Here is a 22,042-nt window from a genome sequence, read left to right on the forward strand (position 1 = left end):
TGCACAAAGGAGAAAAAAACCCTCTTCATTTCTCTTGCTTATTATTTGAGGTGAACTCTGTTTTATCAGTAAGCTTCTCATGTATTTGAATCCTTTGATCCCAATTGACTAAGAATAGCAGTGCTAAACCAACTGTTCAGTTGGATTGTGAACTGTATTGCAAACCTGTTCTGTGCTGGCTGCCTTACAATTACAGACTCTGTCAAGGCTCATTAAATGAGAGCCATGGCAACATCACTGGCTCCTAATAGGGCCACTTCCATTAAAGGCATTTGTACGCATCTTACAAATTCTGTCAGAGGTATGTAAACTTATGAGCACAACTGTGTATATAATTATTATATAATCTTTTGTACAACGGTTTTGCAGTCTGTCAAGACAGAGAAGCTTTGTTGATGCCCCTCTGATATATCTGATTCAACACCTTAACAAGCAGGATGGATACTTCAAGATAAGTGTTTTGCAAGTTTTGATATATTGTATGGATATTGAATATTTCTGCTGCTTTATATGTAGTGCACATCCTCTCAAGAAGCCCTGATCGAGCAAAACAGGGGACCTTTGTAAGAGCAGTTTAGAATTTATGACCTTCAAAATTGTTTGGTGTTTTTGGAATGTTTGTTAGCTATCATTAAAACGTATGACTGCTTTTGCAAATGGTATCAACTGTTTCATATGAGCTAGCAATTTCACTCCTTTTGGGTGTGCTTCTGGTGTCATGGCTATTTTGTTTGTTTTTTGGTTATTTGGGGGTTTTTTGTCACACACTGGTTACAAAAGTTTAAAATATAAACTTTTTTTGAACTTTATATATTATAGTTTACAATGCATGCATACAAAAAAATCAGAATGAACACCACCCCAAAATTTAAACACCACCTTTTTATTAACTTTCTGTGCATACTTGATTTTTCACCATTATGCATTAACCCTCAGGATTTGACTTATTCAGTTACTCTGAGCAAGCAGCCTCTTCAGTCCTATCGGGTGTTAGATTGTTTCTTGGAATCAGCAAAGCAGAACTTTTAGAAATAGATTGGAGTGACATTAAAATTAATAAACGTCTTATTTGGATTGAACTACATTCTGCCACCTTAAATCAATATTGTCAAGTTAAGCGGATTCCATGAGGATCTTACAATTTACAAAAAAGTTTCTTTATCTAGAGAATGAGACCTTTGTTTCTCAATGGAACACTATTCTTAATAAGCACTCTTTCGATTTGATAATTATTGAAATCAATTTAGCTGTCTGACATCCTGCGCACTGAGGTACAATATCATATTGACACATTAAAATCTCACTCATCTCAGGAATTGTTTGAGGCTTCACTTGCCAAGTTTAATAGTCAGATGGATCGGTTTAGAACTGATTTAAGAAAAGTTAAAATGACTAAATTTCATCGTAATAAAACTAATTACACTAAAGGTTATGTCTGTCCTTGGATGAACAGGAATAGCTCTACATATTCACGGAAGACGACAACTTCTGGTGATTCCACCGATGACTCTCTGGGGAGAAGTCTTGGTGAACATTTATGGAGGAACAATGAGTCGCACACTGAAAATGGTAACCTTTTTGATCTCTCTTTGGGGGAACTCATCAGATAAGATGTATGAAGGTCCTGTTGAAAGAAAGCAGTTTCATTAGAGACAGCTTGCATCAAATGCAGTTACTAAAGAATGTACAGCGGTAGTCACGGACCGGGCGATATCCATTCTGAGACTGACTTCAGTGTTTAATTTATCTACTCGCTCCTTATCAGAGCATGAAGAAAAAGTTCCTCAAAAGGGATTGTCATTTGTACTTACTATTAAGTATGACCCATTTCGGGACCAGGTTCAACTTTTCAAGCTTTTTTTGTCATTTAAAAAGTGCATTATTTTTTGCGGATTGTCCTACTGGTATGTAAATCCAAATGGATCCCTGGGAATTTTTCTGACCCTTTTTTTTTTTGGCAGTATTTGAGAGGATGGTATTAAGAGTTTAGACCATGAGAAAGTCTAAAGTGTGGTTTCATATTAACTAAACAAGAATCTGGCTTGTTATACTCTCAGGGGTGATCCATCTATCGTTATTAAACCTGCCAATAAAGGTGGCGGAGTAGTTGTCATGGATACAGATGCAAATGTAAAGGAAGTGCACTGTCGGTGATCTAATACTTTTCATCAACTGTTGTCTAGAGATCCTGCTTTAGAAATACAGGTGGATATCAAAGCCATTTTAGACAGGGGCTGTCACAATGATTGATTAGTCATAACGATATTTTTTTTTTTTTTGTAAGATGAATTTCCAGTGATGTTTGTTGGTTTTTGGTTTTTTTTAACTTAGTGCCTAAAATACAGAAATCTATTGTCTCCTCCAAGACATCCCATTGTTTCTGGAATTGACTCTATATTGGAACCATTCTCTAACTATGTAGATCACTAACCGTTAGTAACTAAAGTGTCCTCATATATTCGGGATTTGACTCCATTTTCTTTAAACTTTACAGGAGCGTTTGCATTTTGATCCTTTGTGAACATTTCAGCATATATACTGTCACAACTAGCAGCTACAATATTTCTACCATTAATGATTGTTTACAGCAGACAAATATATCAGATACGCATAGACAATTCCTCCGTGATTGGCCTACAATTCCTTTAACTCATTTAAAAAAAAAAAAAATCTGACAACCAAACTGAAAAAAGATTTTTATCAAAGCAAAGGCCATGGTCACTATGATGGCTCCTTCTATCGCCTGGTTATATGTAACAGCATTTGAAGATCAGCATATTTATACATCTCAGTTTTGGGCTCATGTAAAAAGTTGGAGTTGCTTTATTGATGTTTTTTATTTGGACTGATATGGAGAAATCGTTTTATTCATTTTTGCATTATGGATGAACTCTTTGGATCCCAATTTACAGTTTTATTTTGTTTGGGATCATCAAAGTATAGCTTTTCTTGATGTAAAAAATCAGTAAATCTACATTGGATTTTGTTCTATTTATACCAGACCTACAGCCAGAAATGCATTGTTATGGTATTTGAGTCATCATAGTAAGTTGAACATCTATAGGTCAGTGTTTGAGATTATGTTGTTCTACAGTTGATAATTTTAAATGTTGTGCAGATGTTCCAACAATTTAAGCAAAGAGAATCCAGTCTGTCATCAACAGAGCATATAAATGAACCCTGTATACAAACAGAAATAATTTATTACATTCTATGAAAGTGTTTTGGATCACATAAGTTGTTTTTCCATACTCCGTAAGGACACCGTACGTTCAAAATATCCATCACCATTAGGGCTTGTTAAGTGAGCATTTGGACTTCAAATCAAGGATCCACTGATTTTTACATTGCAACAACTGAGGAATCTCAGGGATTTAATGGTATCGTCCACCCTCCCTATGGCCTTCAACCATAGTAGGCCACCTTAGCATATGAAGAATTGAGTTATGGTCGGTATTCGGTTTGTGGTGATGTATTACAGTTGCAGTTATATGTTCATCCAAGGCTACATTTTATCCCTACTTTACCTGACTGGTTTGACTGTAATACTGCACAAGTGATGTATGAGGTTGTTTGACCATGTGATATGATTTATGTTGGGCAGACCTAAGTGCCCTATTAAAACGCACATCATAGAACATAAGAGCTGTATTTGTAAAAACAAAAGTAGGACAGGGGCGTACTTTTCCATATGATTTGTGACTTCTGGTTTTTTTTTTGGGGGGGGGGGGTTGTTCAATAATTATTACTTCGTCGGGTTTTGCACCACTGAGAACACAGGATTATTTTTTATTGGCAAACTCTGTATGTACATGATCTTAAGCAAGAGATTGAATGGGAGGTGTATTTATGACTAACAGATGACATCATGGAAGGGTGAGACTTCCCTTTTTTTAAGAGTTGTGAATATTTAGTAGCCTTCAGGCACCATTGTTTAAGGTGCTTTCATCGTCAGCATATGAGCAGTGTTTCGTTTTTCCCGTAGGGTTGAATTTATTTATAGAAAAATTGTATTTTAACTCTTTTTTTTCAAGACGCTGGGCATGCAAAGTTGGCATATACAAAATATAACAAAGTTGCGCTATATCCAGTCATGACAATACAGACATTGGGTCAGAAGAGAGAGAAATGCCTCCACTGCACATCCCCGGTAATCATTCACTGCAGAGGGTCTTCCACCGGCCCCAGGAAGGTTTCCAAACCGCTTCCACGCTCTTAAAGAGAAATGAAAGAAAATGTGAAACCTCTTCTGTCAGAGCCATTTCTGAATCCACCTCCTTCCAGTGGTCCAGAAGTGATGTCGTCTTCCACTAATAGACAATCGCTATCCTCGCTCCATGAAGCAGATCAGTCTCCTCCTATGTGAACAGAGCTGTGATGCCTCTCCCCTGCTCAACAAACATAATTGTGCAGTAATAGAGAAACTGTTCTCCACCATCAAACAAGCAGTTCCTTGCACATCAGTCCAGAAATCTTGAATCACCCATTCCCACCACGTGAGAGACAGACACACCTGCCTCCTCATAACCTTATTTATTTATACGCTGCCTATACCGAGGTGGCTCATATCAAAACACACACAGCTCAATCCGGTATAAAAACAGAAAAGAACAAATCAGACACTTTTCCAACTTGGGATCAGTGCGACCTCAGTCTGTGCTTAGAAGGCAGAGTTTTCAAAAAAACTTTTAATTGTCTTTTGTACATTCTGTTATCCTTAGCTCCTGAGGTAAAGGGCTCCAGAATGTAGGTGCTGCCATCGAGAAGGCATGTTCACTTGTGTCAGCGAATCTGGCCTGGCAAATGGTCAGTATGTCCAACAAAGCTGTTTATGATGAGTTATATATCTGCTACAACCCATTCACCCTTGGAAGGGAATTAGCAATGTGAAATTTATGTACCACCATCGCTATTTTAAATTTGACCCTCCACTGGATCAGAAGCCAGAGGAGGTCAAGCAGTACTGGTGAAATATGGTCTCATGTTATGGTCTGTAACCAGCTGTCCACTGGCTTTCTGCAGGAGTTGCAATGCCTTTATTGTCTATGCCGGTACGTCTAAATAAACTGAATTATAATAGTCTCATATCAGGAAGAGAAAGGCCTGAACAACAGAGTGAAAATCTACAGGTTGTAGTTAAGACTTAAGTCCCCGCACTAGGCACAGTTTATAAAAGCCGGATCTCGCTACGCCCTTCATCTAAGGGGTAAATGATACATTTTAATCAATTATCCCTTGGCTCCTGCTTGTGTGACAACCTTTAATTCTGTGCCTTCCACCCTAACAGATAGCAGAGAGAAGCAGAAATGCCATGATTTCAGTTTTTGATAAGTTCAGAGTGAGTTTATTATGGGCGAACCAACATCTAATGGTAGACAAGCATAGAAAGATCAGGGAAGATGTATCAGACAATGAGGAGGCCATGGAGATGTAAAATTGTATGTCGTCAGCATACGAGCAAAGGCCTGCCAAGACTTGACAGATTAATGCTAAACAGATATTAAATAGTTGTGCCGATAAGGAGGAGCTTTGAAGCACTCCTATCTGCATTGGGTACCAATCAGAGTTGGCCTCATCCATCCTCACTTGCTTTTGTCTACCACATAAATAAGAATGAAACCCAAAATGCCAGCTTCTCCCAGTCGATATAACGACATTTTATGCTTGATTGTATCAAAAGCTGCAGAGGTATCGAGCATAATGAGAATATATCCCTGGCAAGTCTCGAGGCCTCTCCTAATGACATTGAAAAGTGAGAACAGCAGGATTTCAGTACTCAAGCCATGCCTTGATCTTGATGAACTTGGTCACAAACTACAAAGATTAAATAGGTTAATAATTGGCTAGATCAATTGGGTCAAGATTTGGCTTTGATAGTGGACTTTTACTATTGAATTTAGAAAAATATGAAAGATATCTATAGGCTTATGCACCAACTTGGAACATTAATTCCTCACACTTAATACTGAAAGAAATTTTTGTAAAAGACCCCCTGATGTGCTGTTAGTCCTCTGCATCTAACTCCAAGGAGAGATCTGCATGCTGCATTCGTATCATCTTCCCTAGATTCATTACAGAGAACAATAAATCTGTGAAATGATTTTCCCAGACATTTGTCTAGTAAGAATTCTTTCTGAAACAAACTTATCTAAACATATTTTGATCTCCTCTGTTTATATATATATCCCTATGAATTTACAAATATAAATGAGGTGTATGGGCATGGACTCCAAACGCTGCCACCAATTCTGAGAACAATTTGAACTCAGCACTTCTCCATATCTGTCTCAAACGTTGGAGATTCCCATCAGCATAACACAGTAGCAGGAGACAACTGTGGGTTAAGAAGTGGAAAGAGAGGAGAAAATAATTCAGGTTTCCTTTTTAAGAAGCTTCTGGACTACATGCCAAACCGTTATAGGAAGCGATAATATTGGACTCGTTCTAGGAAGCCTGGTGAGAGTTAGTGACCCTGAAGGATAATTTAATAAAGCAAGACTGCCTTTGTGCTTGAAATGTTTCCAGCTCGTGCCAAGATTGAGAGTAATCCATGTCTAAACATCCCCTAACACCAGCCACACGTGCGTCTAAATAATAAAGATATGTCAAGGACATCTCAACCACCACTGTCATTGGATTGCTCAATGAAAAGAATTGAATACATGTTTTTTTCCCCCACCCACTGAAAGGAAATTAAAGCACTACAGATCGAATTAAATATCAAAAGGGAAACAGTGCAAGGCAAATACTGAGAGATAACAAATGTGGTAAGGACATTATTTTTGTTAAAGAAATTCTCCCTAAAAGGAGATAGGTAGAGATGTGCACCTCTGCAAATCTGACTTCAGTTTCTTAAAAACTTCCAGGTAATTAAGATTATTAAGAACATAAGAAATTGCCATACTGGGTCAAACCAAGGGTCCATCAAGCTCAGTATTCTGTCTCCAACAGTGGCCAATCCAAGCCACAAGTACCTGGCAAGCACCCAAACATTAAATAGATCCCATGTGTAGCAGCAAGCTGTGGCTGCTATTTCCTATTGAAATTAATGGCAGTTTATGGTCTTCTCCTTCAGGAACATATCCAAACCTTTTTTAAACCCATCTACACTAGCTGCTTTAACCACATCTTCTGGCAATGAATTCTAGAGCTTAAATTGTGCATTGAGTGAGTTTTCTCCAATGTGCTACTTGCTAACTTCATGGAGTGCCCCCTAGTCCTTATATTATCCGAAAGAGGTTTGAGTCCTTTCATGATTTTATTGACTTCTATCATATCTATCATATCCCCCCTCAGCCGTGTCTAACCTCTTTAGTCTTTTCAGAGAAGGGCGACCAAACTGATAAAGGGCATGGAACGGCTCCCCTATGAGGAAAGGCTGAAGAGGTTAGGGCTGTTCAGCTTGGAGAAGAGACGGCTGAGGGAGGATATGATAGAGGTCTTTAAAATCATGAGAGGTCTTGAATGAGTAGATGTGACTCTGTTATTTTCACTTTCGAATAATAGAAGGACTAGGGGGCATTCCATGAAGTTAGCAAGTAGCACATTTAAGACTAATCGGAGAAAATTCTTTTTCACTCAACGCACAATAAAGCTCTGGAATTTGTTGCCAGAGGATGTGGTTAGTACAGTTAGTGTAGCTGGGTTCAAAAAAGGTTTGGATAAGTTCTTGGATGAGAAGTCCATTAATGGCTATTAATCAATTTTACTTAGGGAATAGCCACTGCTATTAATTACATCAGTAGCATGGGATCTTCTTAGTGTTTGGGTAATTGCCAGGTTCTTGTGGCCTGGTTTTGGCCTCTGTTGGAAACAGGATGCTGGGGCTTGATGGACCCTTGGTCTGACCCAGCATGGCAATTTCTTATGTTCTTATGTTCTGTACTTTCTCCAGTGCAACTATATCTTTTTTTGAGATGCAGTGACTAGAATTGCACACAGTATTCAAGGTGCAGTCTAACCATGGAGTGATAAAGAGACATTATGACATCTTTAGTTTTATTTGCCATTCCCTTCCTAATAATTCCTAGTATTGTTTGCTTTTTTGACCACCACACCACACTGAGCTGACGATTTCAATGTAATATCAACTATGAAGCCCAGAACATTTTCCTGGGTGATAGCTCCTAAAATGGAACATAATCATGTAGCTACAGCAAGGGTTATTTTTCCCTATATGCATCACCTTTCACTTGTTCACATTATATTTCAGCTGCCATTTGGACGCCCAATCTTCCAGTCTAGCAAGGTCCTCCTGCAATTTATCGCAATCCTCGTGCGATTGAACTACTCTGAATAATTTTGTGTCATCTGCAAGTTTGATCACCTCACTCATTGTACCCCTTTCCAGATCATTTATAAATATATTAAAAAGCACCAGGCCAAGTACAGATTCCTGAGGCACTCCACTGTTTACTTTTTTTCCACTGTTATAACAGACCATTTAATCCTACTCTCTGTTTCCTGTCTTTTAACCAACTTGCAATCCACAAAAGGACATCACCTCCTATCCCATGACTTTTTATTTTTCTTAGAAGCCTCTCATGAGGGACTTTGTCAAACGCCTTCTGAAAATCCAAGTATACTATATCTACTGGTTCACCTTTATCCACATGTTTATTAACCCCTTCAAAAAAATGAAGATTTGTGAGACAAGACTTCCCTTTGAGTAAATCCATGCTGTGTGTTCTGTGATTTTATTCTTTATAATAGTTTCCATGATTTTTCCTGGCACTGAAGTCAGGATCATCAGCGATATTAATCCCTAAATATTTAAATCCAGCAGTTGACACAGTAAAACCCCTTAGACAAATAGGAGTTTGGGTCCCAGAACCAATTTCCAACAGTGTACCTTTAGAATGTTTTAACTGTGTAATGAGAAATTCTGCTAATATTCTTCCAATAATTGGAGAAGAACCAGGATCGACTTATATAGCTCGGTAATGAATAACAAACCACTAGGGATGTAAAAACACACAAAGTAATATCAAGAAACCAAGAAGTGTGTTGCGAAAGTTCATCTTGTGGTCTGGTAACTTATGCAAAGACCAACAGTGTACATGCAGAAGATTTAATTCTCAATGAATATTAGTGCAATAAGTCCAAAGATGTGAAGGTCAAATTTGACAATGCGATTTTGTCCACGACACGGGATCATGTTTCGCCAAAGCTGCAGCGAGAGGAACAATTCTATGAAAATAAAAAGAGAAGTTTAAAAAAACTTTTGGACAGACCAACAAAGTGGCTATAGCAGAGGAAAAAAAAACACAACTACACATACCACATCGAGTAGTCCCATGAACAAGAGGTTTAAATTGCATAGATCTGTAGTAAAAGAATAAAAGCAATACAATATATAGAAGGAGAAAAAGAAGAGAGGTAATGTCCAAAATATACTTTAAAACAATTTCTGGATGTTTTACAAACCTGGTTCAGAAGTCTCATAAGTATAATGAAGGTATATAGGGAGCTGAAAGGTAAGAACGATTAAAAGAAGGCTGGGACATATAGCGGTAAACCTAGGAAGTCGCCAACAGGAGGACCAATGGGATAAACTGGAGGCCGGGCCACCAATTCTAATGCCAGAATCCAGAGAACAGTGGACCACTCAATCTCCTTATTAAGTCCAAAGGGTATTAGAGAACACGAGTCCAGGCCAAAAATTCCAAAGGGAAATTCATGCACCTAAGAACTGACAACACGCATTTCCAGGAAATTCAGTCGCATGCTTTAGCAGCATCTGATGACAGAATTAGCCTTATGCCTTGGCCAAATGTAAAATATTTAGTCTCTCAGTACTGCTGTCAAAGCCAGATTGCTCTTTATGTAGCAAAACTGATATAATGTGAGGTATTTTAGCCAGCAATTTAATAAGAGATATAGGTTTGAATGTATGTATATAAAACATTATTAAGAAACATTTTACAAAAAAATCAAGATATAGCAGCTTTGTTGCGCCTGTGATATATCTGATTCAGAGCCTTGACAAGCAAGATGGCTAGTTCAAAATAAGTGTGTTATAATAGGTTTTGATATATTGTCTGGATACTGGATATTTCTGTTGCTTTATATGCATTAAATGGTCCCTGAAGAAGTTCTCATCAGACAAAACAGAGGACCTTTTGTAGGGACTTTTTTTTTTTTTTTTGCAGTGTTTAGAATTTATAAACTTCAAATGAACTTGTATATTTTATTAATTTTGGGGTAGTGTTTATTTTGATTTTTTTGTATGCGTACATTGTGAACACCTTTTTTTTTTTTTTGTTTGTGTTTTTTTTTTTGTGCGTGCTTCTTGCCCATTGGGGCACAATCAAAGCTCTAGGCCAGCCTCTATCGAATGATGTTTCCCCACTGGTGAGGCCTGACCTCCTGTTCTTGGAGAACCCCTGTTACAGGTGAGGAGTAGGATCGGGTTGTGTCATTTACAATTTAATGCAATGGGTGGTCCAGCCTAATCCTGATTGCTTTCCAATCCGGATCAAAAGATGAATGTCCTGTCCCCAAATCAGGTCTGTTTTTCCTCATGCTCTTCCTTTGCCGTCATTGCTCTCTCACCTCCCTCTCTGGTACTCCTCTTGGTCATTTTGCATTGCTCCGGGCCTGTCCAGTGCCGTTCATACCATGGTTATGGCGAAGCACAGGAGGGTGGGCTCCCCTTAGCTCAAACTACCCACCAGCTGGCATGTTCACGCCAGAGCCCAGCATGCCAGCACTGACGGAGAAACAGGGTGGGGGTGGGGGAACACACGACTGAGTTCCTGCTTTTTGGTGGCTCAGCTTGTCCCTGACTGGGAAGCCAGCAGCCAGCAGACCCCGAATTTGTTCCGCTAGGGCTGCAACCCACTTGGTTTTTTGGGATGCCCAGAATGAATAAACACTGCAATCTTATTTACATGCTGTGGAGGCAATGCATGCACATAGATCTCACGCAAAGTCATTGTGGAAACCCGAAAAGAAAAGAAAAATTAAATAAAGGCCATCTCAGACCGCGTGTGGGAGCCCCTGCCAGCAGGTAACCCTAGGGCAGGCCTTCACAGTCTTGCCCTGGTGACCTGATAACCAATTGGGGTTTGTTTGGGTTTTTTTAATATCCACAATGAATGTGTAGGAGAGAAGTTTGCAAATGTCTCTCACGTGTAATAGTAGTAAAAGATTACAAAGACCGAGGTGAGGTATCAAATGCTTAAAAATAAAATGGGCTCATCCAGCCTGCCTAGCCAAAGTGTTAGGGTCGTAACTGTAGCCCTAGGTTTGTAACCCTGCCCCTACGACTTCGGTGGAGGGTTGTAGGCCACCTTGACAGTAAATTGCAGTCATTTCACTACTGTTTTGGGTTGAAATGCTGCTGTGCAATTAAGCGCCTACTTCATTATCTTTCCTCCACTGCCTTCTGCGCTTATCCTTCCATTACCATGTATGCATCCGTCCACCTCTTCCTACTTGTGGTGGATATTCTGAAAGCCTGAATGTGGGGTCACCTGGACAGGTTTGGCCAGCCCTGCCCTGCTGGCTGCTTGATCATTTTAAAGTGCTAAGAGCATTGCTTTGACCCATTTCTGGTCCTCTCCTGTTTCCATGTGTTCTTGCAGGGCAACATTCTGATTTTGGCTCTTCCTTAGTGAATCTTTTCCAATTTAATCTAGTTCTCAAGCTGCTTGTTCATATTGGTTGCATAAGTCTGCTCTTGTAGAAATGATTCTAGGATAATTTTAAGGTCCTCGAAAGGTTCAATTGCATGCACACTGAGAAGGAAACCAGGCTTTCCCTCATGATATGATATGATTGTATCATGAATGTCGGTATAAAAAAAAGTTGTAAGGAATGAGGTAAGCGAGAACAAGGTAAAAGTAAAAATAATATGTTTATTGATATACAATCTTAGTAAAAGTAACAATTCTAAGCATTATTGATATACAGTTCTAAGCATAAAAATATACAATCTTAACAATGCTAAGCATTAAAGGTATACAGTTCTAAGCATAAAAATAGTGCTAAGCATGTACATATGTGTGTACACTGTATCTTGGCCAATACTCACAACACCCTTTTAGTCATCAGCCTGGAAAGGAGAGAGCGCATCACAGGCGAAGGGGTCTCATCACTTTGCACGTCTGCAAAGGAGAAGCATCATTTTGCATGTCTGCAAAGGAACAGCAGGTTTCTCTCTCTCTCTCCCTCTCTGGGCCATAGCTGTTTGTCTTTTATAGCCTACTACTTTGATTATCTTCTAACTAAAAGATTCTGATTGCTTAATCACGGAAACCAGAATTGTTTACATTCCTTCAAGTTTAGTCATGTGGGATAGATGGGAGAGAGGAGAAAGGGGAAAAAAAGTTTACGAGGCAAATCTCTCCCTGCTTCTGTAGAATCTTTTTGCTCAACCTATAGCTGCACAATTAAAATATTACAAGCTTTTCATTAGGTTATCAGCTGAGGCCAAACACCCCACTGTTTCAGTAAGTATTGGATGTGCCAGGTTGTAGAAGGACTGGGGTCAGCCATCCCCAACTTAATCTGCGGGCCTGCTGGGAGGGGGAGGTAAATACTGAATGTAAAATCCATGATTTATGACAATTTTTTGCTGTATGTTCTTTTCTCCTACATCAATAACAAATGCCATAAAACTTCTGACTAAATACAGGCCTTCCCTTTAACGTCCTGTCACGGATGCACGCAGTGGCGACATTCTCATTCCCCCTTCTTCTGGGTCATTTGCTCCCCTGTTCGCAGTGGTCTTTATATTACCTTCTTTTTCATTCTTATAATCAGAGGAGGATTTGGGTTTACGGTGTTCCCAAAGGATTTCTAACTCTTCTTCTTTATCAAGTAACTATTTAGACGGCTAATTTCAGACTTTAAAGCTTCATTCTGACTACTAGCAATTTTTAGCTTCTCATTTAAATCAGTCTCACACTGCTCATAGCATTGTCTATCTTCTGCCAACTGGGCAGGAAAATTTTTTTTTTTTCCAGTTTTAGCCAATTACAGTATTCTTGTCTCAACCTATCTGTCAATATCTTAAGGTGTTGTGACCAAGCATTTGTAATATTTAACAATAGTCATATTAAGGCTGTGCTCTGCTTATTCTTATTTTTTGAGCATTGTGGCATGGATATACTTAGAAATCTTATTTTCTATATCATCAAAAGAATTTAAGTCTGCTAAGACATTAGAATGCCATGGGTTCTTCCCACATACTGCTGCTCCAAAAAGTGCTTTTTCTTAGTTTCTGCTTTTAATTCTAGTTTAGTGTCCCTGTGATTCTTAACAAACGACACCTTCTGTTGCCACATAATGCTAAAGTTAAATACACACAGAATATTCTATACGCAATAGATTTTCTTATGCACTATCCTGCTTTCTGTAAATTACAAGAAAAATTCTTAACACAAACTAGACGTTCCCAACATAAACAAATCAACCCTTCACAGTAAAAGATCAAGGAATACACAGACACAAATTAAAGGCTCATATAAAACTTTCACCATTGATTTTCAGTTTTCCTATAGCAATTTATATGATTTATTCTCCCATCCCGGGATATCCAGGAAGTCGCTATACTAATTTCCTTTCACTTTCTGCATAGCCCGGCTCATTAAACACGCACACACTATGATACAAGATAGGAGATATACAGTAATGAAAATATAGCTTTATTTACAGCACACATACTTCATTTCCCATAACTATAATACATCAACGGGAAAGATCCTGCGCCACTCATCAGTGCACAGGTGAGGCTCCAAGTTCCCACCGGAGGACCCTGAACTTTTCTTCAACCATGTCTTCCTACTGTCCCTAGTTCTTTCCCTTTAATTACTGGGGCCTCTTGTAGCTTCTTTACAATATCTACAGGCTCGCCACCTACATCCCATGCCTCTGCCAATCCCCTATTCATTGCCCATTCCTGTGCCAGGATTTTAACATCCACGGGGACAGAGGCATGGGTGAGTAAAGCAGGGGCCAAGGGAACATAGGGCAGAAGAACGGAGCAGGAAGGTGTCTGAGTGACAGACGTGGTGGCTGCCCTATGCGAACCAAGCTCCAGTCCACCATACGTGGATGAAGACGAGAGCAAGGTTTTGTTCCAGATGCTTAAGAGGCCGGCGTAGCTGGTGCCAGGGTGAGGCTCAGCGCTTGCAGCGTCACACAAAGAAAGTGGGATAAACAGGCGCAAAGGAACAAGCCCCCTTTTGTGGCTGCTGTGAAAGAGCTGCCAGTGTGCTGATGAGAGGGTGTGGGCTTTGGGGGGTGATAAGAAATGTTCCTTTGTACCAGCTGAAAGGGAAAGAACAATGCTGGTCAGACAAGTTCCTCCGTCTGTAGCAACTGAGTCTCACACCCATGCTCTGCAAAGAAATAAACAGGTTGGGAAGGTCCCGTCCCAGAGGGACTGCACGGAGATGACCTTCCAGCCGCATGCTGGCTCTGCTGTTACTGGAAAAGCAAGAGTGGGCCAAATCAGTGGGCAGAACCAATGCTCCCGCCAAGGCGAGACTAGGGCTGGGCACATTTGTGTGTGTGTGAGTGTGAGCAACACTTTTTTTAAACCAACAATTTTTGAGCACCAGTATTAGCGTTTCATGTCTATATACAGCCCAAAGAAAATTAAGAATGTGTGTGACCATGTAAAACCTGTGACACTCTGAAATGTACGAACGATTGCTCTCGTGCTCAGCTTAGAGGGGACTATGGTCCTAACATAGCTGCACTAGAGGTATAGCAGAGCTGGGTGGTGCAGGGAGCTTACTTCTTATGCAGATTGGAGTTCATAGACAGACAGACACACCCACACAACCTGCCCATATTTTACTTTTGGACCGATACAGTAAGATGCACGGGAGAGCCGGCGAGCACCCGCTCTCCCGACGTACGCCCAGGCCACTCTCCTGGGCGCGAGATTCAGTAAATAAAGATATGCACTCTGTTGACCGACTGGCATGAGTGCCAGACGGTCAACAGATTGGTGCGGCTGCTCCAGTCACTTGGCTGGGTTGTCAACTATACCAAGAGCAACTGCCACTGCCATTGCCATTAGCAATGGTTACATGGAATAGACTTAGTTTTTGGGTACTTGCCAGGTTCTTATGGCCTGGATTGGCCACTGTTGGAAACAGGATGCTGGGCTTGATGGACCCTTGGTCTGACCCAGTATGGCATGTTCTTATGTTCTTAGGGCCCACGGTAAAGACAGAAGCGGCGGCTGTCAGCGGGTTTGACAGCCGACGCTCAATTTTACCGGCGTCTGTTCTCGAACCTGCTGCCAGCCACGGGTTCGGAAAACGGATGCTGGCAAAACTGAGCGTCCGTCTTCCGACCCACGGGCCATGGGCAGATTTTTAATTTTTTTTATTTTGGGGCCTTCGACTTAATATCACTATGATATTAAGTCGGAGGATGTACAGAAAAGCAGTTTTTTTTCTGCTTTTCTGTACACATTCCCTGTGCCGGCAGAAATTAACGCCAGCCTTTGGGCAGGCGTTAATTTCTGCAAGTAAAATGTGCGGCTTGGCTGCACATTTTACTTTCTGTAATGCGCGGGAATAACTAAGGGGCCCATCACCATGCATTTGCATGTTGCGGGCGCTATTAGTTTCAGGGGGGGGGGAGGGGGGTTGGCTGCATGTTTTCGATGCGCTATTCCCGCTTACTGTATAAGGGGTAAAAATAGCGCGTTGAAAACGCGGGGCCAAACTGGGGCTAAAGGTGCGCTCGGCCGAGCGCACCATACTGAATCGACCCGTTTGTAAAGAAGACCTACAAAACCACAGTGAACTGCTCCACTCATATCAGAGTAACACACACGGGGTGCAAAGATGTGATAGTTCCTGGAGCATCTGAAGAAAGAGGTCAAGGGAGGTCAAAGTTGAGGACTGTAGGGTGTGGGGGAAAGCAGTGTGGCCATTAGAACAACCATTGGTGTTAATTTTGGTTTACAAACACTGTGGGTCTGGGCTATAAACCGGGTAACAAAGAAAGTAAGAAACTGTTACCCTTCCCTCACAAATAGGCTGAGGGTGCTGATGTCCTGCTGAATTTTTCCATGGGTGGGGGCATTTCCTCCTCACCAGAAGCACTGCAGACAAAATGGGGCTGAACTGGAATCACCTGCATGTTGTGTAGCAGGAGGCCACATTAAAGCAGGCCGTTGCTTTTCTACAATAAATGCTGTTGCAGGGTGAGGAGTAGCATCCGCTGCTTTATTTAGTGCTAAGCATGCCTTAGCTGTTTTCTACTAGTACTGAACCTCTTCCCTTTTCCCTACAACGAACCTTTTCATTTACACTGCTTTCGTGGAGCAGCCCATGCAGGAGAGCTGGATTTCAGCCTCATTCCAAGTCACCCAGCGTTGGGGGATGCTGCAGAGGCCGCCTTCACCGCCCTGGAGCACGGTTGCAGAGGAGGGAGGCTTGGGCATTGCACAACAGCACCACCTAATGGCCAGGATTCCAGAGGATGCTGCAGTTTGTGACCCCTGGCTGAGGACTGAGGCTGCAATGGCTGGGTTGGGGGAGGGGGGGGGTGAAATAGAAAGAAGGGGAAAATGACGGCTGATAGTCTTGACCCTGGTTCCAATTGAGCTGGAAGCCTAAAGGAGCAGAAGGACACTGTTGGGCTAACCAAAAAAAAAAAAAAGTTTCGGAAGCGAGTGACTTCTGAGATGGAAACTGCCTATGGCTTCTGCTGACAGCAGGTGAGGCTTGTCCTGCCTCAGGCTCGCTGATCGTCCTTCTTCCATCTCACATCCATAAGGGAAGGTCAATGCCTAAATCAAAGGCTTCCCAAACCTGTCCTGCTGTCCCCTATGGATGCTTGCAATAAGTATGTCTAAGGTCAATGTGTGCAAATCGACCTTAGGCATATTAATTGTGAATGTCCTGACAATCCACCTGGCCAAAGGGTCACCAGGATGAGCTGGGGAAGGCCTGGCCTAAATGCTCTTAAGAGTGAGCTCTGGTGCCAGAAAAGAAGAAGGTCTCGACATTTGTAGTGTGTGCTGGAGTCTGTGAGTTTTTAGGAGGCAGGCAGCTATAAACTAGGGACATTTTGACCAAAAAAAAAAAAGAGGATGGAGGGGATTGTGAAGAGAGGGGGAAAAAAGAGAACTGGCTACCTCAGACTGGGACAGAGCCAAAGGGAGAGCGGAAGCCCCCTCTCACCACTGTAGGATCCAGGAATACAGAATCTCATTCATAAGCCAACATAAAGGTCTCCTTCCTTAGGGGAATGATTGGACTGAGGTTAGGCTGTAACGAAGACCTCCCCTTCTTCACAGGCGTACAGGAGGATGTCTGTGCTGAGACCACCCACCCACCTACTTTCCACTAGAGCCAGATTTAAGAATTTGGTGCCCATAGTCATGCCTGGAGCTCGGAGGGCAGAGATTCATCCCCAGACCCTGGAAAATGTTGGGGGGATGGGGGGGGGGGGGTCAGAGTGCCAAGGTGCTGCTTCTGTGAAATGGCATCAAGGTAGGGCCCTAAAGGAAGTAGATAGCTCCTGTTTAGCCTGGGTTTTTGTGCCTTCAAAATCTGGCGCCCTAGGCAGTTGCCCGCCCCTAAATGTAGCTCTGCTTCCCGCACATCCATTTGAGGGGATGACTGGGACCTAAGGAAAAAAAATGAATGGTCCTAGGTAGAATGAGTGGGGGGTCTCCTCCTTCCCTAACAGCACACCCATGCCCTGTACCTGGCCCCTGCACTGCCCTGCAGGCAACCGAGCCCCCTGTTTAAGGTGGGCATCTCCAAAGTTTGGCAGCCATGAAACAGTCCTGCTGCTGCTGCTGCAGGTGGGCGCTTCTTCTCTGCCAGCCCTGCCTGCTGCCCAGAAACAAAAGCGCTCATCTGACAGGCAGCATCAAGTGCCAGGGCTCCTGACAGCCCAAAGGAAGCTGCTTGCTCTCATCCCCTCCATCACCGCCTGCAATAAACGCCAGAGCACCCTAGGTGGGGGGGTGCAGCGTTTCCATCTTGCCATGTTTTGTAAGGTCCTTTCTGCAGAGGGGGCAGGGCCAGGTGCTGGGGCAGAGGTGAGTTTTCTGGCACTGGAGCAGGTGGTTGTAGGGGGGGGGGAGAGCAGAGGAAGCTGGGTGCCTAGCAGGGCAGGGATGGGAGGGCCCTGGGGCGGACTCACGTGTCACCAGCTCCCTCTCTGCCTGTAAAGGTCTCTCCCTCCCTCCCTCTCTCTCTCTCCCCCTACACTGCAGATCTCGCAGGCTGCAAGGATGAAGCTGGCAGCAGCAGCCGCCGGCAGCCCCTTCCAGCCCTGAGCGCGGGCTTCCTCCTGCTCCCACCCCCTCCTCTGGCGCTGCGTAGGAGCCGCAATCCGAGCAGGCATCCGCCTCCATGCCCTGCAAGCCGTCCCTGCCCCGGAGCCCCGACGCCATGCAGCCGCGGGGCTCTTAGTGCGAATCCAGCCCGCCGGCCAGGGGGGAGGATTATGAGGCAATCATGAGCCCCATGCAGTCCTGGGTGTTAACAGCTTTCATCTCCATCATCCCTCAGTCAGGTAGGTGATTGATGCGGTCGGCTCCTCCGAAGGACGAGCTCGCCCTCCCCCGCCCCAGCCTCCTCCTGCTTACCTGTGGCCGCTGGGCTCCTTTCTTTTCGGGGGACGGGGTGGTGGTGCTTTTTGTTTTTGTTTTTTTTTTTTTGTGGTGCGGGATGGTTTAACAGCCACTGCTTGAATTCTCCCAGTCCCCGACTCCCTTGTGCTTGCACTGCGGTGTTTTTGCTGCATGGACACATTTTCCTGTAGTGCATCCAGTGGGGGAGGGGGGTGCTTCCTAATCCCCCCCCCCTTTCCCCCAATTTCACATCTCCTTTGAAAAAGGGGGTCCAGGAGCTGGGGGCCATTTCTTGTGCCCCACGATTTGTGGGTGGTGGTGGTTGGGGGTTTGTTTTTTTTGGGGGGTTTTTTTTTCCGTCTTCTTCTGCTTGGCATGAGCTTGGACTTTCTGTTCCCATCTCATGCTGTCGCCTTCTGTGGCTTCCCCCTTCTGCAGGTTTCACTAAGGCGGATATGCAAGCTGGTGCTTGGAAGTGGGACTCTCCCAACACCAGATGGGAGAAGCGAGCCGTCGTTTCAGAAATCACCCACCCCAGCAGGTTAGTGGGGCAGAACTCAGGAGGAGAAGTCCAGAAGCGTCAGCTGGACACCAGGGTCAGGAAGGAGCCTCAGGGAGGCCCTGTAAGTGTGATCCGACCGACTGACACAAGTAACCTGCTCACTTGAAACCTTCTTTCAGGACCAAATGCTGGTGGCTGAGCTCCAGGGCCTGGCAAGATCTCCTTGAAGTGGCTGAGGCAAAGTGTTTGACCCTCCTCTAAGGAAGCCCCTTTAAGAATAAGTTCTCCCTTACTGCGCTGGATATCTCGTGTCATGTTGAGTTGAGGGATTCTTTTGCGGTTGGATCAATGAAAGAATCTTCTCTGGAAGGTTTGGAAGAGGGGAAGGGGTTGTAGTGGGGTGGACAAGGTAGAGAGTTAGGCAAAATCTGGTTGGGGCCATGGGGGGCACCTCTGATCCAAGGGAGCGACACCCTGTGGTTTTGAAAGGACCCAGGGACCAATGCAATCCTTTAATCAAATTGACCGGGAATTTAGGGTACTTTTTTTTTTTTTTTTTTTAATAAGAAGAAAAATATCAAATTCCATTGTAGTTAGACATCACATAATGAGTCAGTGGGAAATTGCAGAAAACCTGGCTGCAGAACTGGGGTTTACTAAAGGCTTTTTCATGTGAAAAATGATGCCTAAATTAGCAAGTGCAGGAGGAGCTCAGATCTTTATTGATTTCTTTGTATATTCCTTAGTAGTATAAATAAAGACATTGGCAGGTGAGAAGCCTGCTAAAATTACAGGTATTTCCTAAAATAAAGGAGAACAAACTTGAAAGATGTAAGGGGAAAATGTGAGTTACATTAAGGTTTAGTAGTTTCTGGCGAGATGAGAATGCATTTCATTCTAATGATAGGATAGGACCTTTCCCTTCTCATCTCTCCCGTAGCTCGCCCCGTTGTGTTCTTCAGGTTTCTTTTTAAAATTATTTTTCCAAAATTGGTTTGAGAAGATGGGAAAATCTGTGGAAGACCATTCACTCTTTTGGAGTATTTTACATATGGTCCTGGGAAGCCAATGAAAAACAAATTCACACCTATAAAATGTAAGATGGCAAATGCCTCAGATGAGTGCATCAAGGTAGCCCCTACGTTACCAAAATAAGAAACATTGTTTGATGACCAGGAAGACAGACACCCTTTTTTAAGGGAGAGAGAGAGAGAGAGAGGGTGGATGGTGCAGTCTTTGTGTTATTAAAGTGTGTTCCTTCAATCAGTTGTGTTCAAACAGGTGCCAGATGTATTACAAGCGAAACAAGATCAGAAAAAAAAAAAAGCCCTTTACTTCATCCAGCCACAGTAACCTAGTAGACGTTGGCAGATAAGGATCATTTGGCTTATACCCAAATTGTCTTCACCGACAGTTTTCTGTTTCCTAATAGGCAAAACTAAAAAGTCAGCTACAAGTTGTGGGTACTGGCCTGCCCTTGGACTAACTGAGCACATTTGTGACTGGCTTTCACTCCCTTCTGTAGTGCAGTAGTAAGCATGTCTGCTGCGTCTCATGTTGTCAGAGAGGATCCTGGAAGCAGAGTGGCTCAGGTTTCGTTCACCATCCTTCACCAGGCAGCAGCTCTTACAATGGGCCAGCTCACTGTAGAATAATTTTGCTTGATTGTAATCCAGAACGAGGGTACTAGCACCTTTGCTTGATTGGATCAGGGCTCTGCTTGTTTAGTGCCCTTGTGTTCAGAGAAGTCGCCAAGTCCTGCATCCTTTGTCCAATCGCACTGTAGTGAAGGGCGCTCATAGCACGCTGTCAGTTTCTTTCCTTAGTAACCACTGTTGGAAATCTTCCTACAATGCCCACAGTCCTAAGGACAAAACATAGGAATTAGAAGATTTTATTGGAGCAAAAGGGCATCCAGGTCAATATCCCATCGCCAAAAATGGTGGGTGCTTATTAGGAGCAGTGGTGACATTATAGCAATTTGTGAATAAAATGCTCTGACATCACATCTGTACATAACAATGTAAGATTTGCCATGCTGGCTCAGACCAAGATTCATTGAGCCCAGCGTCCTGTCTCCACAGGTCACACGTACTCAGTGGATCCCAAAAAATAGATCTATTTCTCGTTGCTCACTCCCCAAGTTAAGCGATGGCTTTCCCAAGTCTACATGGTTAATTATTTGTCGAAACCTCTTTAAACCCAGCTATGCTAGTCACCTTGACCATATCCTCCGGCAACAGATTCCACAGCTTTGTTTAAATCTGCTGGTTATTAGCTTCATGCGTATCCCCTTGTTTTAGTATTATTTGAAAGGGTAAATATCCATCACCCATTTGCCCATTCATAGTAACAGAATGAAAACAGATAAAGGACAAACGGTCCATCCAGCAAGGTGTTCCAGGTTGTTTACCCTTATTTAGAAAAGTTTCCACGTTACCCTACTGCTTAATTTCTGTAGTAACTTTTCTGAATATAGGGCTCCGCCCCTACTGATGATTTTATAAACCGCTATTATATCCCCTTTGTCGCCTCTTTTCCAAACTGAAGAGCACTAACCTGTTTGAGCAGTTTCCTTTTGAAAAAAAGCCAATCCCCTTTATCATTTTTGTTGCCTTTCTCTGTTCTTTTTCTAGCTCTGCTAGGTCTTTTTTGAGATATTACCTGTTTCCCATTAATCCATGTCTATCTGTGTGGACATTAATTTGGTTTTTAATAGTTTCTATCATTTTTCCTGGCACCAGTGTCAGACTCACCAGTCTATAGTTTCCTGGATTACCCTGGAGCTCTTTTTAAAAAATCAACATACATTGGCCACTCTCCACCCTTCAAGAATTGTGGCTGTTTTAAATACTAGGTTATAGATTATTAGCAACAGGTTTGCAGTTTCATGTTGGAATACTTTCAGAACTCTGGGGTGAATGCCATCTGGTCCTGGTGATTTGTTACTCTAAAGTTTGTTGAAGGTGATTTAT

The 22,042-nt window shown here is 42.7% G+C and overlaps 1 protein-coding gene across 5 annotated transcripts in view; it reads left to right on the plus strand.

Annotated features, from left to right (window-relative positions):
- The first annotated feature begins 18,172 nt into the window (after window positions 1–18,172).
- Window positions 18,173–22,042, plus strand: part of ADAM11 (ADAM metallopeptidase domain 11) — an 85,406-nt gene continuing 81,536 nt past the window's right edge. For 2 of the 5 annotated variants that reach the window (XM_029572917.1, XM_029572920.1), the window contains exons 1-2: window positions 18,174–18,507; window positions 19,004–19,188. In XM_029572917.1, coding sequence (XP_029428777.1) covers window positions 18,450–18,507; window positions 19,004–19,188 — 243 coding nt within the window. In that variant the 5' untranslated portion in view covers window positions 18,174–18,449. Of the gene's footprint in view, window positions 18,508–19,003; window positions 19,189–22,042 lie in introns of all 5 variants that reach the window. The other 3 variants (XM_029572918.1, XM_029572921.1, XM_029572919.1) reach the window with 3 other exon arrangements.

The sequence above is a fragment of the Rhinatrema bivittatum genome, chromosome 12 (genome assembly GCF_901001135.1).
Source record: "Rhinatrema bivittatum chromosome 12, aRhiBiv1.1, whole genome shotgun sequence".
NCBI lineage: Eukaryota > Metazoa > Chordata > Amphibia > Gymnophiona > Rhinatrematidae > Rhinatrema > Rhinatrema bivittatum.